Source organism: Malaya genurostris, chromosome 2 (assembly GCF_030247185.1).
Source record: "Malaya genurostris strain Urasoe2022 chromosome 2, Malgen_1.1, whole genome shotgun sequence".
Lineage (NCBI taxonomy): Eukaryota > Metazoa > Arthropoda > Insecta > Diptera > Culicidae > Malaya > Malaya genurostris.
Genome location: NC_080571.1, coordinates 75,898,640 through 75,912,992, shown reverse-complemented (window position 1 = coordinate 75,912,992; position 14,353 = coordinate 75,898,640). Strand labels below are relative to the sequence as shown.

Below are 14,353 nucleotides of genomic sequence, written 5' to 3'. Positions count from 1 at the left end.
AATCTTGCCGCTTTTGACGAGTTTTGAACAGCCGAACTACCGAATATTTCCATTCTACTGATATATCAGCACAAATGAACATTTGTTGACAGCAGTACCTCAAGGTACCGCAGTGATAAAACGTGAATTTTACCGAAAAAATCACCTGCCGAGATTTGAACAGCTGAGGTCGGTAATCCAATTTAAGCGTGTAGTGCTTCACTCACAGACACTTTTTTTACCATTTTTCTTCGAAGTGCCTGGTCGTGTCGTCGATATTATCGTTTCACGCTTATTGCCAACGTTTCTAATATTTTTGAGCAGCAAATGACCAAAAAGTCATCTTTTAATTTAAAAACAAAAGTGGTTATACCAGTCTGCATTGCCAGGTCGTTTTTCCAAAAATCTGTATTCGGCGCAAAAATTTATCTGTACCATATCGGTATCAGAGTCTCTTCTACATAAGTAGTAGAAAATGTCACCAAGAGGTGAGCAAAACAAAAAGGTCCCACGACAACCTTTTCTCTTGTCTATTCAAGCTAAAAACCAAAATCGGTACTTATCTGTATGATTTGTGAGTTATCGGTATTTTGGGAGTACATATCTGTATTGCTGTATAGACGGGAAAAATCTGTATAAATACCGAGAAATCGGTATACCTGGCAACGTTGGTACCAGTTTTCAGTTTTATTTTATTATGATTACATGGCTACTTTGATGGAAAACTGCTGTTGTTGAACAGCTTGTCAATTGACATAGTCGAAAAGTGACGGAAAATGCTAGCAGGGTTGTGCTTTACTGACAATTATATCATGTTATTTCGGGAAAACATGTTTTAATGCGACGTTTCTGAGTATGAAATAACGCAAAAGTAAAACATGTTATTTCGCTTAAAACATGAAATCAGAGTTAAAACTTGTTTTAATTCATAGTGTGAACATAGTAAGAGTCTCAAGTCTTCACTATAACCAGTAGATCGTTTATCGGCAGAAAAAAAAACTAAAAAATGTTAGCACTCTCAGTCAAAACAAAATACCAATAACATGGTATTATCCGTGATTAAGTACGTTTCCAGTATCACTTTGAATGGTATGATTTGGAATGCCAGAATGTTTATCAATATTCTTCAATTATAGGATTTGTCTTTCCAGAAAAAAATCGTCCGCACGAGAGATGCATTCAAGTTGGCAACCCTAACACCATTGGAAGTAATCTGGTCAATTAGCAGAATTTTGAAGCAGGTGTTTTGGTTACCTTCGCAGATTAAATTGAAGATATAAAATTAAACGACTTCAAATACCGCATAATAATTAAAAGTTGAAGACACACCATGAACTTAACATCAATTAATATTATCGCAGCTCATTCTAAAACACATGAACCTCAATACGTACGTATTGAAGATAATGTCGATACTGACTGACAGCATTACTTAAGCATCTTTCAGTCGTAATTATAATCGTTCCCCATAAACACTCCATGTTTAATGTAAGCACTTGATCCCCCCGATCCCGAACAGGCAATTGCTAGCCGGTTGACTGTTTCATGAGCCTGCAAAAATGTACCATCCCGAAAGTGTGATGGTGTCGTAAAACTGGTCACAGTCGATATGTGCATTACAGTCCGTACGATTCAATGCTGTGAGCTACGACCAGAGAGTTATATATTTTGGTTAGATAAAGTCCCACGCTATCGGGGTTGCACTGTTGCCGGGGCGTACGGAACCTGAAACAGTTACTGGCTTACTTACCGTCGACCTGGGTGAGGCAGCTGGTGTAAGTCGAGGGACACTCGAGCACGTATTTGTCCAGCTCGTCTTGGTCCCGCTCGAAGTCCTCGCAGGTGGTCACGATATTGGGTAAAGTGCTCGTCGCCGGACCGCCGGAACTGGTGTTGTTGTGATGGCGATAGGACGATGAGGACGAAGCAAACGCAGCGGCAAGGGCCATCGCCGTGCGAAACGGTGCTTCCGAGCCTTCCCCACAGACGTAGCAACGTCGGGCATCAACCATCGACGAAGGCACGATGAGCACTGAAACGGAAACACACGGAGAACGAAAAATGTTACTACGGGGACAATTAGAATAATGAGAATCGTAACGTGGTAAATAGCGAGTGATTGCTAATGACTTCGGAGTCGATCCGTGTGGGGTGACAATTACACAATTAGTTTCGAGTCACGAGTCATGTGAATTTAAGTGGATAGGCGGCTCTTAGTATGTCTGTGATTCGGAGGCTCGATGGAACAAGTTAATGCACAAATATGAATAAGTACACATGGTCAGTTAAAGCCACTTTAAATTATTGACTTTTTCGTAAATTCAAGTCGGAAATTGCAGATCGAAATATATTTTGTTTTGACACCTGAAGCAATATTGGCGAAACAATGCAGGTGCCTAGGAGTAGGTAGGTCTCGGTTTGCATTGCAACGGGAAACCGAATGGTGTGGTATAGTAAACAATCGTATCACGATTTCAATTGTTTATTTTTCTTGTGAATGAATAATATTATTCAATTGCAACTTTGTAAGGAAACCAACCAACCGACCGCCTGGTATCGTATGATTTCTTTACAAAGTAAGTACTTCTTTGTAAGAGGTGTACATTTCATGCAGGTCGAAGCAGTTTCAGGAATAAAAAAAATCATCTACGATGCTCGGTGTAGAACAGTGCACACACAGTTCCGGGAAAGTTTATTTCGAGAATTAGGCAAAATCGAGCTGAAGCATCCGATGCATCTTCTTTAATTTCGCACAATGTGAAGATTTACATATAAATTTGTGAGTGCAATATGAAGGATTGAATTTTCGGAACCGTACACGGAACCACCCGCGATCCCATTTCAACCAGAATATTAGTTGATTTTCTGAATTCGATTGGTTATAATTTGGTACAACTAATCGATTGTTGTTTTAACTAAACTGTCATTTTTGTTTTTCGATTAGCAGAAACAATGGTTGAAACAACTAATTTAACTGTTTGAAAAAAAAATGCTGTCAATTAGTGAGGACACATACCTTTCAATTTCAACAAATATTTTAATTGAAATAACTGGTGTTTTTATTGAAACAAAATTCTGTTAGTTGAAAAATAATTCGGTTTTATTTGTTTTAGACATTGCAAATAGTTGAATCAACTCGAACAACGTTATTGATTTGCGAAAATAATCAAAATATACTTACTGATACACGTCATGATCTATTTGAAATAAGTTCGGTATGTTGAGATTCATGAAATAGATATCGTTGTTAAAATATAAACAGTATTTTATATTGACATCATTAGGGCTGGGAAAACCACTGATCACTGCTGATTTCAAGTGATCTTAACCAAGGAATAAATTATCATTACGAAATCAGAACTGATCTGATCTCTAAGTGATTTTGATTTTCGTATGATCATGATCATGTCAAGTCGAGATCAGTAAAGATCTTAATTTGAAAAAATACTTCTGATTCGATCGGAAATGATTGATGTAGAAGAATGTTTTTAATCAGCAAAAGTGCCCGGAGGGGCGAGCGAAATTATTAAATTTACCCAAATTGAGTATTGAAAGATGATGCCTTCAAACGGTTGAACTAAAGTTATGCACTGATAATTTTAGTCAATTTATATGAGCTAGGGTGCATCAAGCGCTGGGAATTGGAATTTTGCGACGGCAATTCAAACGCGCCATTCAATCGCAGCGCGTTCTGTGTGTTTGAAACCCTTCGCTTCTGTTACTTTCATAAATTTAATTCATGTCAAAAAGCGTTTTATTGCTAATGCATGAACATCATCATCAATATCAAACAGCTGGAAGTAAAACAGTCTGCTGGAAGTAAATCAATGATCGAATTTGAAGCATAAATCAGCTATGGCAATAGTCGGCCTTAAACTTTCGAGTCAGAAGAGTCAAAAACGTTATTTCACAAATATCAAAATTTTTGAAGGGCCATCAAATATTTTAGAATAAGCGATAAATTGTACATGACGAAACAAAAGGCTATAGCAGGATAAGCATGTGAAATCTGCCCCCAAAGGGAATTCATATTGTTATACGACATTCGAAAGGTCATAGACTGGAAACAATTTTCTCAAAGTTTCAACCCTTTAACTGACATATTGACGGGGCTAGGGTGGTTCTATTGATTTTTATTTTATTTGATTTTTGAAGAAACTGCTCCTCCAAAAAATTTGAAAAAACTCAGGTATGTTTAAGGCATTATGGGGAAGGTTTACAATTTTTTTCTAAATTTTTGAAAATGTAGATCTTCCATTAAAAAATACTAGAAAAGTTTGAAACATATTTTTTCCGTTATCCAATTTTTGGACCACCCTGGATTATTTAGTGATAAATAACAAATTTTTGGACATGTTAAAGTGGTATGTTTTCATATTTTTAAAAAATGTGGACGACTAAAATATTTGATTTTTTCTAAAAAATAAATAACAGTCGACCATGCGTCTCATCAAATTCTGAGCGAAGGAAATGCATGGTGCTTTGTTCTAGTAGTTTATGCAACTCAAGCGCAGGGCTTAGAAATCAAAGTAACGAAAAGAAAGAAATGAGTCAGAAATGGTCAAATCGTTTTGCACTGTGGGGTCTCGTACAAAACTGTTTCCTTTTTGCCAGCTCTGTACATTTCACTAAATACATAGCGAGTTGAAACAGCAGTGAATTGAATTTTTCTTTTTTATATTGGTGACGAACAGAAGTGGCCATTGATGAAGGTTGGAATCGATTTCTTAAGACTCAAAAGGGTCATTTATTAAATTGAAACTTCAATTGTCTTTATGAAATGATAAAGAAGTTTCATGTAGGAAAGGTCACGAAAAAATTTCTTAGAATTATTGACTGTATATTTCATTTAAATAGGAAATGGGATAAAAAATGTTGTAAATATACACTGTTATTTGAAAGCACGCATTTTCTCTGATTATTTTCGTTTATTCTATAGACTTGGTCGTTGGTAGCTGTTCTGATTTAAGAATTTCCTACAATATTTCCGCCAGTCTCACTATTCTGGATAAAAACCGAGCATGAGATAAGTAGTAAATAATGGCGACCATGTGTGAACAACAACCAACAGTTCTATTGCCAATAGCACATTCACAGCAACGGCGCTGGATTCCCAAATATCCAGTCGAATTTGGAGTGTACACGATATAGCACTTTTAAGCTTTGAAAAAAGAGATACAACTTATTATTGGCCCGAATAGCTTTTTTTATGCTCTGTGTATCTTAATTAGGTAATCTTGTGATAAAGCTTTTAATCCAAAATTGCTTGGCAGAACATCCTTTTCAAAAGCTTCTATTCCAGAGCTACTATATTCCGATACTTATTGCTCTCTTTCCAATCCAAGGATTGATGATCTTTCTCATTAACACCAGCATATCACTAAGCTTAATGATATTTATCCATGTTAAACCAGTAAAAACCTGGAAGCGTTCCTCTGAGATTGAAAATTACTTACTGAGTTAATTGGTACATGAGACGTCATTATGTGTTCTCAGATATTTTCTGGAAAGTACGGAGCTTTCTACACAATATACCCAAGAATTGAAGAAATCGATTCAGCGAATCAAGTTTTTTAATGAACATGGTCGATAAATGCTTGACTGTTGTTGTTTCAAATTTTAGAATAAATATAATAATACTAGCTGACCCGTCGAACTTCGTCTCGCCTGAAATTATTTTTTTAAATTTGTGTTTTCGAACAGCAGAGTTGCCAAACGTTAATGTTTCTTTCCATTATTTTACTGATTACTTGGCTTACAATAAACGAATTACGACAAATTCATATCCAACACAATAACTTCGTCACGAAGAAGAAATATCATCAAGAATTATTGTGGATATGTTCAATGCTTTTGTTACGCAAAAACTAAACAAATGCACCGTTTGCCATCTCATCCTTCGAGTCAGTGTATTGAACAGAGATTGTAGATCTCTCTCAAACTAAAGATTTGACATGCGGGATGATGGATTGGGTTGAATCATATCTGACTGGTCGCAGTATGACCGTGAGAATTGGCGACTGCGTTACTCCATCATTCATCGTGAGTTCTTGTGTTCCTCAGGGAAGCCATCTAGGACCATTCATATTTCTGATATATCTAAATGATCTGAATTTCGCATTGCAATGCATGAAGCTATCATTCGCCGACGATTTCAAACTGTTTCATTTCATCAAATATCTGAAAGACTCAAACTTCTTGCAGTCACAGTTGGATGTATTTTCTAACTGGTGCAACGTCAACAGAATGGTTATTAACGCCTTCAAATGCTTCGTTATCTCCTTCTCTCGCAAACGAACCACGATCATGTATGATTACACTATTTCGCAAGCTGTACTAAAACGGGAGACATCAATTAGGAATCTAGGAGTGCTATTGGATTCAAAACTTAGTTTCAAAGATCACATAGAATATACCCTCTCTAAAGCATTAAAGATGCTAGGATTCATCTTTCGCATCTCAAAAAATTTCAATAACATATGCTGCCTGAAATCGTTATATTGCGCTCTAGTTCGCGAGTATGCTGTTGTTGTTTGGGCACCATATTATCAAACAGATAAGCTACGCATTGAAACTGTTCAGTACAAGTTCATTCGTTTTGCTTTGCGTCGCCTGCCCTGGAGAGATCCATTTAATCTTCCAAGCTACGAAAATCGTTGTAGACATACACTTCGATTTGCTATCTGTCCGCCGTGATACACAAAAAGCTGTTTTCGTCGCGGACCTCATCTAATCTCGAATTGATAGTGCAGATCTTCTACAACAGCTAAGTTTTGACATTCTTCGGCGTAATTTGCGGTTTAATCCCTTTCTCAGAATTCTTCGTGCTAGAACTAACTATGGGTTCATTGAACCGTTTTCGAGTATATGTCGCGTTTTCAATACTTGCTCTGATGGATTTAATTTCAATTTATCTCATAACGCCATTAAAACCCGTTTTCTCCAAATATTTTCCCGGTAGTTTTATTAGGATAATTAGTCAATATGAATCGTTGTTAGTTAGCTTTGTAGTTTAAATAAGGGTAATTTAAGATTTCGTTATGTATCATTTGGTCAAATGTTATTTGTTGATGCAAAAGATTAGAAGGTTTTATGCCTGCTGGAGAAGGAGAACCAAAATCTCAGCTCCAGCAGGCTTTTCCCTTGCTCCTAAATAAACAAATTAATAAATTAACAGATGGATGAAAAAGAGATGACCAAGATAATTACTTTAAATTGACCCCCCAAATTTCCAAAAGCAGCCCTCGGGGATTGTTGTTTATCATTGAATATTAAGAATTATTTGTACTGAAGACGTTTAAAATTTAATAGCAAATCCTTAGGGATTATCGAAAGTAATAAACTAATTTTGGACGGTTATCCATAACCTACTTCACCGCTAGTGATATTATATTTGATGAATGTTCGTAGCAGGATAATGACAGGATCAATTTTCGATTAACGAATTAGCGATAAAATGAAAAATACTTGGACATTCGAAAGTTCAAATTACCCTTTTATTAAATATTGTGTCCATTAACTTTGACATGAACGCTATATTCGTTCAAGAATTGTATCAAAAGGCCTCTCATTCGTCGAGCCACCACATCGGTTTGCTTAGTATTCAGTCCTGAGAATCAATATTCTGTTCTAGCGGAGTGAACATGAGGAGTGATTATACCAGTATTCTTCTTATCGTTAAAGCCAATGTATAAAATAGCAGATCTCACAACTAATGGTTCTTACATGCCACGATTTCTCCTTCAGATTCACGATTCGCATATGGTAATTCGTCAAGTAATCCAAAGTTCGGAAAATGAAATGATTTGGCTTAAGCAGCTTACAAATGTCATGAATACCATCCGTTTTGAAGTGAACCTTTCTTGAAAACTCACTCGAATCGGCTGAACAAACGTGCTAAATGCAAGGAAAATATTTTCATCTGAACTCATTATTTCAACAGCAGAATCCTATCATTGATACGTAAAAAATCGTTACATAATTTGATTTATTCAACTCACGCCCACGATGGCCAACATAATTCATCTAACTACATCTACTGGTAAATGACATTAGAACTTGTGTTTCTGTTTACGGTATAGCTAAAACAGTGCAAGTAATGATTTTGATACCCTATTATGCACGTGTTTCCAAATGACGAATCAATCATGCATGTAAAATCTCTACCCAAATCTACTCGTTGCGCGCCAAACGATTTTCCAAAGATCTAGTATTCTTTTCTTCAACGGCGAAATACTGAGCATCTCCTTGCGCGCCAAACATCAATTGTAGATCTAGCAATCATTGGCGACTTTTTCAGTGGAAAAATTCCATTGTCCATACAAAATAACTTTATTGGTTTTTCCCACTTTTCCGGTAAGTTTTCCTAATTTTTTTGATGTACGAACCCGGTGGGGGTAAAAACTGATCAAACGAAAAAAAAAGCATCTCAATCCGTCCATCCGTTCTTACGTGATGCGATTACAAAGAATGATCTCTGCATTTTTATATATATAGACTAGCTGACCCGTCGAACTTCGTCTCGTCAGAAGAATTGTCAAAAGACTAAGTGGTCAACGTTTCTCTTCATTATTTTTCTGATTACTTAACCTACAACCAACGGAATTCGACACACACACTCGCTTTAGCTCAAAAAAAAAAAAGAAATACCACCAAAGATTAATGTGAAAATATGTAATACCTCTGTTAAGCGAAAACTGAACAAATACACAGATTTCTATTCTGAACAGTCCGTGTTAAGGAATTACTGATACGTAAATGTTCACCCGACAGAACCAACTTCGAAGCAGTTTCATATACACAAAAAAAAATCTATTTTTGTGTTCGGTAATAATTTTTCCGGCAACGATCTATAAAATATTATTTTTACTGAAAGTTACGAAAAATTTATTCAATTTACGGTCATCTGTCAAAGAACTACTGAATATCGGAAAATCCTATGTAAAAGTTACGATTATTTATTATTTACTGAGACGTTCTGTGAACTCTGAAATGTCATTTCTCTTGACGAACTCAGTGAAAGTTTTACCAATAATCGGAAAATTAATAAAAAATAACGAAGAATTTCGGTAATCATCACTATACATTCAGCAGAAATAAAGATCTGTCAAATAACATAATTTTCGGACGTAAAGATGCGAAAATTTCTAGATTCGTAGAGAAAAAAAAACCTGTTTTAATCCACCTAGGGGTGTAATGATGCCTTTCTCATATAAATCATACTATCATATATAATACTGTGGTATTCTTCAAAATAATTTTCTGCGATTCTTAAGAGAATAACCGAAATCGGTTTGTCTACTGATAAAAATTATCAATTGGAAAACATTTGAGGTCGATTTAGAAATTTTTTTTAAATTTCTCCCCATTTTCAGTGATGGTATACTATTTTTAACCCACTTTAGCCTATATTTCCGGACCCGGAAGTCGGATCCGCATGAAATTCAGGAATTACGTATGGGACCACAGGACCTTTCATTTGAATCTAAGTTTGTGAAAATCGGTCGCGCCATCTATGAGAAAAGTTAGAACATATATTTTCTTATTTTTGAACATTTTATCCCATAACTCCCAAACCGGAAGTCGGATCCAAATAATATTCAGGAATTTTTTATGGAACCTCAAGTAATTTCATTTGAATCTAAGTTTGTGAAAATCGGTTCAGCCATCTCCGAGAAAAGTTAGTGCAAAAAAACGTTACATACACACACAGACATTCTACTGAATTGCATCCGAAAATAATTGATCATTTTATTTGAATAAATTATTTCTGGAGAGCAAATGTAATTCAATTCATTCATCACATGCAAATAAATTAATTATTCGGATGAAAATATGTTTTGTAAACCAAATTGCTCCTTCCTTTCCCAGATCTCTAGTACAATTCACCAAAAAATTGTAATACTAAATACGCCGAACATAGGTATTGAATGATGATGAAGTCATTAGAATTATGACAGATCGAAGTTCAGTGGAACTGTACCGATCATTCAGCAAATAAAACTTTTACTGAACAGATTACCGAATGTCCAGCTGTTTGCAAGTCAGTAAAACTGTACCCACATCCGTTCAAGTTATCAAAAAGTACCACCCGTATTTTAGAGGTCTAATAAAATGGACATTTTCAGGTACTCTGGAACTTTTGATTGCTTGGAGACGACGCTTAAATTGTAATTTGAACATTCTTCACAGAATATGCAACATGAAATAACAGTCTCAATTCATTATGGTAATCATCTTGAACATTGATATCTAAAAACCACTTACTGTGTGCGCTTAGTCTAATCTAATTCATTAGAAAGAAAAATGCAAGGAAAATCTCTTAGTTTGACCTTAGCGCTTCTACAGCGCAATCTTCACATTGATTCATTAAAAAAATTTCTGATTTGTTAATCTTGACCCCGCAATGACCAATACTATTCATCTGACTCCATTGAACACAATTCATCAACTGGTAAATGATATCCAAACTTCTTCTCCTGCCTACAACGGTTTTCTAGAACAGTCATTGAGTCATTCATGTCGTTTTCGCTTGATGCCAAACCTAACCCAGCTTCCACTCTAACTGCTGTCAAACCGTTTGTTTGAAGTCAGTTTCGAACCTAGTTTCAACGTTGCTGAACTGAAAATCGAGTCAGTTTCGAACCTGGTTTTTAAATCAGTTTTACTCAAACCCCCGTTGCTAAGTGCGAAATCAACACAGTTTCGTGAAAAGTGTTTGTTTGATGAAACTACCTTGGGTCAGTTTAAGATTTTTCAAGCGAAAACGACATTAGTAAGCAATAATTTTGATATCCATTTGAGCACGTGGTTCGAAATGACGAATCACATCCATCAAGTATGCATGTGAAATCTCAACACTAAATATCTCGTTGCGCGCCAAACAATTTTTTCAACGATCTAGTATTCTTTCCTTCCACGACCAAGCACTTATGCAACTCGTTGCGCGCCAAACATCAATCGTAAATCTAGCAATCATTGGCGACTTTTTCAGTGGAAAATTCCATTGTCCATACAAAATAACTTTATTGGTTTTTCCCACTTTTCCGGTAAGTTTTCCTAATTTTTTTGATGTACGAACCCGGTGGGGGTAAAAACTGATCAAACAAAAAAAAAGCATCTCAATCCGTCCATCCGTTCTTACGTGATGCGATTACAAAGAATGATCTCTGCATTTTTATATATATAGATAGATAGATAGATATAGCGCTCTCAGTCAACAAACCATGGAAAACATCATAGAGATATTCGATTTACGTTTTCAAACACAAAATTCCAACCTTATATTTATCACACATTTTTCCTGAAAACTATAGACATCCCTCGATGACATATCTTTATGATAACTTTTGACACTGTGATGAAATTTTCCATCTTTCTTTCATTATTCTTTTATTACATCCATCAGACACATGTGAAAAACTGACACCCGCTCGTGTTCTTGACTGCCGTAACCGAATTTCATATGTGTGATAGTCGCGACGTTCATATATTACTACCATTCATATATGAACCACTCACCAGTAAGTTCTTGCTTTGTAACTTTCTCGATTATACCCGAAGTATGATCGTGTATGTATTATGCAAAGGTTGAAACTCATTTCCTTCTTTTCGTTACTTTGATTTCTATGCCCTGCGCTTGAGTTGCATAAACTACTAGAACAAAGCACCATGCGTTTCCTTCTCACAGAATTTGACGGGGACGCATGATCGACTGTTATTTATTTTTTAGAAAAAATCAAATATTTTGGTCGTACACATTTTTTAAAAATATGAAAACATACCACTTCAACATGTTCAAAAATTCTTTATTTATCACTAAAAAATCCAGGGTGGTGCAAAAATTGGAAAACGGAAAAAATATGTTTCAAACTTTTCTAGTATTTTTTAATGGATGAAATACATATTCAAAAATTTTTAAAAAAATTGTGAACCTTCCCCATAATGCCTCAAACATACCTGATTTTTTTTCAAATTTTTTGGAGGAGAAGTTTCTTCATAAATCAAATAAAATAATAATCAATAGAACCACACTAGCCCCGTCAATATAGCAATTAAAGGGTTGAAACTTTGAGAAAATTGTTTCCAGTCTATGACCTTTCGAATGTCGTATAACAATATGAATTCTCTTTGGGGGCAGATTTCACATGCTTATCCTGCTGATGACTCAACGTAAATAGTGTTATTATTTGTGTTGGAAGGATTTACTATAAATTTTGAAGTGATTTGAATCGCTGAAATTGTCACAAAATTTATCTTAAGTTTTGCTTTTCTCATATATAAAGGCTATGCAATCACTGTTAAAATCGACTTTTGAACCAATGCACAGTGGTTCAAAAGCTCAATTTCACGCTCTTAATTGATAACTAATAGAAACGTGGTTTTTGAGGTACAGTATCTTCAGCAAAGTTGCTCAAAATGATAGACGCCATCTTTTAGAAAATATTATTTATTTGATTAATCCCCCTAAAAGTGAGATAAAAATATATTTTTTTTTGCTCAGGGCCAACATAGGGGCTAAGTTACTTTAACAAAGTTATGCAGAAGTTATTTCAAACAAATTCGCTGAAGGTACCATTCCCATAACTTGAGTGTAATTCATTTTATAATGTATTTTCTGAAAAGAGTGGCCTAAAACCAGTTTTTGTGCGAAAACGCATATATTTTCAATTTATATGAGTTTTTCATGTTTTACAAAGTATTTTAACATTAAAAACTACACACTTTCTCAAACACACTGTGCTGCTATCATTTCAGTTTAATGAAATAGAGTCATTTTTCATGTTTTTTTTTACAAAATTCCAACTTGTCTATCATCAAAAGGCGCAGAAAGGTGCAGATGAGACTACTTACATATTAAACTACTTCAAAAGAGCTTTCATACTGTGGTTGAATTACTCGTCTGCGATCGTCTGCAGGCGAGAAGTGTTCTTTTCAAATATCCTTGTCCTTGACATTCATTGTATTATTAGATTAGATTTCAGTATATATTCGTTACCATGGTAACTCTTACAATAATCGATTTTTATGGACATCGAAATCTACAAATAGAATGTTTAGTAATCATTAGAGACGTTTTTTTAAAATAACTGTCAGACGTTTTTTGAAGGTAAGGTGAGAAGCCACGACTTTGATGGCAATCATCATGTCGAATTACGTTATGTCATTTTTGGTAAATTTTTCTATAGAAAAGCTCTGCGGATAAACATACTCTATTCATCAATTAAAGTGGAGATCGATAAACGCTTGCTATATTATACTGTTCATAATGATTAAGAAGTTTCTTTTACATAAAGACTGTCCCAGAAAGTATGGACGCAACCAAAAACCGCTGCCATTTCGCAATGATTCAGAATTTGTCGATTTTTGTGGCTGCGTCCTGTTGTTAACACACCACTTGTGCAGTTGTTTATTCGTTTTCATTAGTTTGTTTCGAAATGCGTTGACTTTCAGCAGAACAACGTCAAAAAATTGTGTACAAATGGTGCACAGAACGCGGACTGTCACTGAGAAAGATAGCAAAAATGGAAGGAGTAAGTGAAAAAGCTGTGCGAAATGCAATCAGGAAGTTCGGTGAGGATAACACCTTTGAGGATAAACCAAAAACGGGTCGAAAAAATTGTCCTGCTAACCCTCAGTTGGATAAACGTATACTGAAGGCGTTCGAGCAAAAGAAGGAGGTTTCAGTTCGGGATGTGGCCAAAAAAGTGGGCACTTCGAAGTCAAATGTTCTTCGTGCTAAAGAACGTTTGAATCTTCGAACCTATAAGAAGTAGAAACAATTAAAACGTAGTCCTAAACAAGAAGCATCGATCACGCAGAGGGTTCGAAAGCTGTACAATACGATTCTTGCTGGAAATTTGAACTGCATAATCATGGACGACGAAACCTACGTGAAACTCGATTACAAATCCTTGCGTGGCCCACAATATTATACGGTGCGAGAAGGGCAAGTGTTAATTCTGTCCGAGACATCGATTGAAGTCGAAAAATTTGGTAAGAAAGCTATGGTCTGGCAAGCAATTTGTAGCTGCGGTAAGATTTCGAAACCCTTCATCACCACTGCTTCAATGAACAACGAAACATACATCAAGGAATGTTTACTAAAACGACTTCTACCCATGATTCGAAGCCACAAGAAAATCCTGTTGTGTTCTGGCTAGATCTTGCTTCTTGCCACTACTCGAAATCAACGGTAGAATGGTATACTGCCAAAAATGTCACTTTCGTCCCAAAAGACATGAATCCACCAAATTGCCCACAACTTCGACCAATTGAGGAATTTTTGGCATTAACGAAGGCACATCTTAGGAAACATGTCTCGGCAGCCGAAACCATTCAACAGTTCGAAAAAGATTGGAAAAAAGTGTCAAAA

General features: G+C 35.7%; 1 protein-coding gene across 1 annotated transcript in view; it reads right to left on the bottom strand.

Moving 5' to 3' along the window:
* The window catches only part of LOC131432704 (uncharacterized), a 254,563-nt gene that overhangs the window by 21,955 nt on the left and 218,255 nt on the right, over positions 1 to 14,353 (bottom strand). Inside the window, exon 2 of the mRNA XM_058599150.1 lies at positions 1,730 to 2,011. Within this exon, the coding sequence (XP_058455133.1) occupies positions 1,730 to 2,011 (282 nt within the window). The remainder of the gene's footprint in view (positions 1 to 1,729; positions 2,012 to 14,353) is intronic.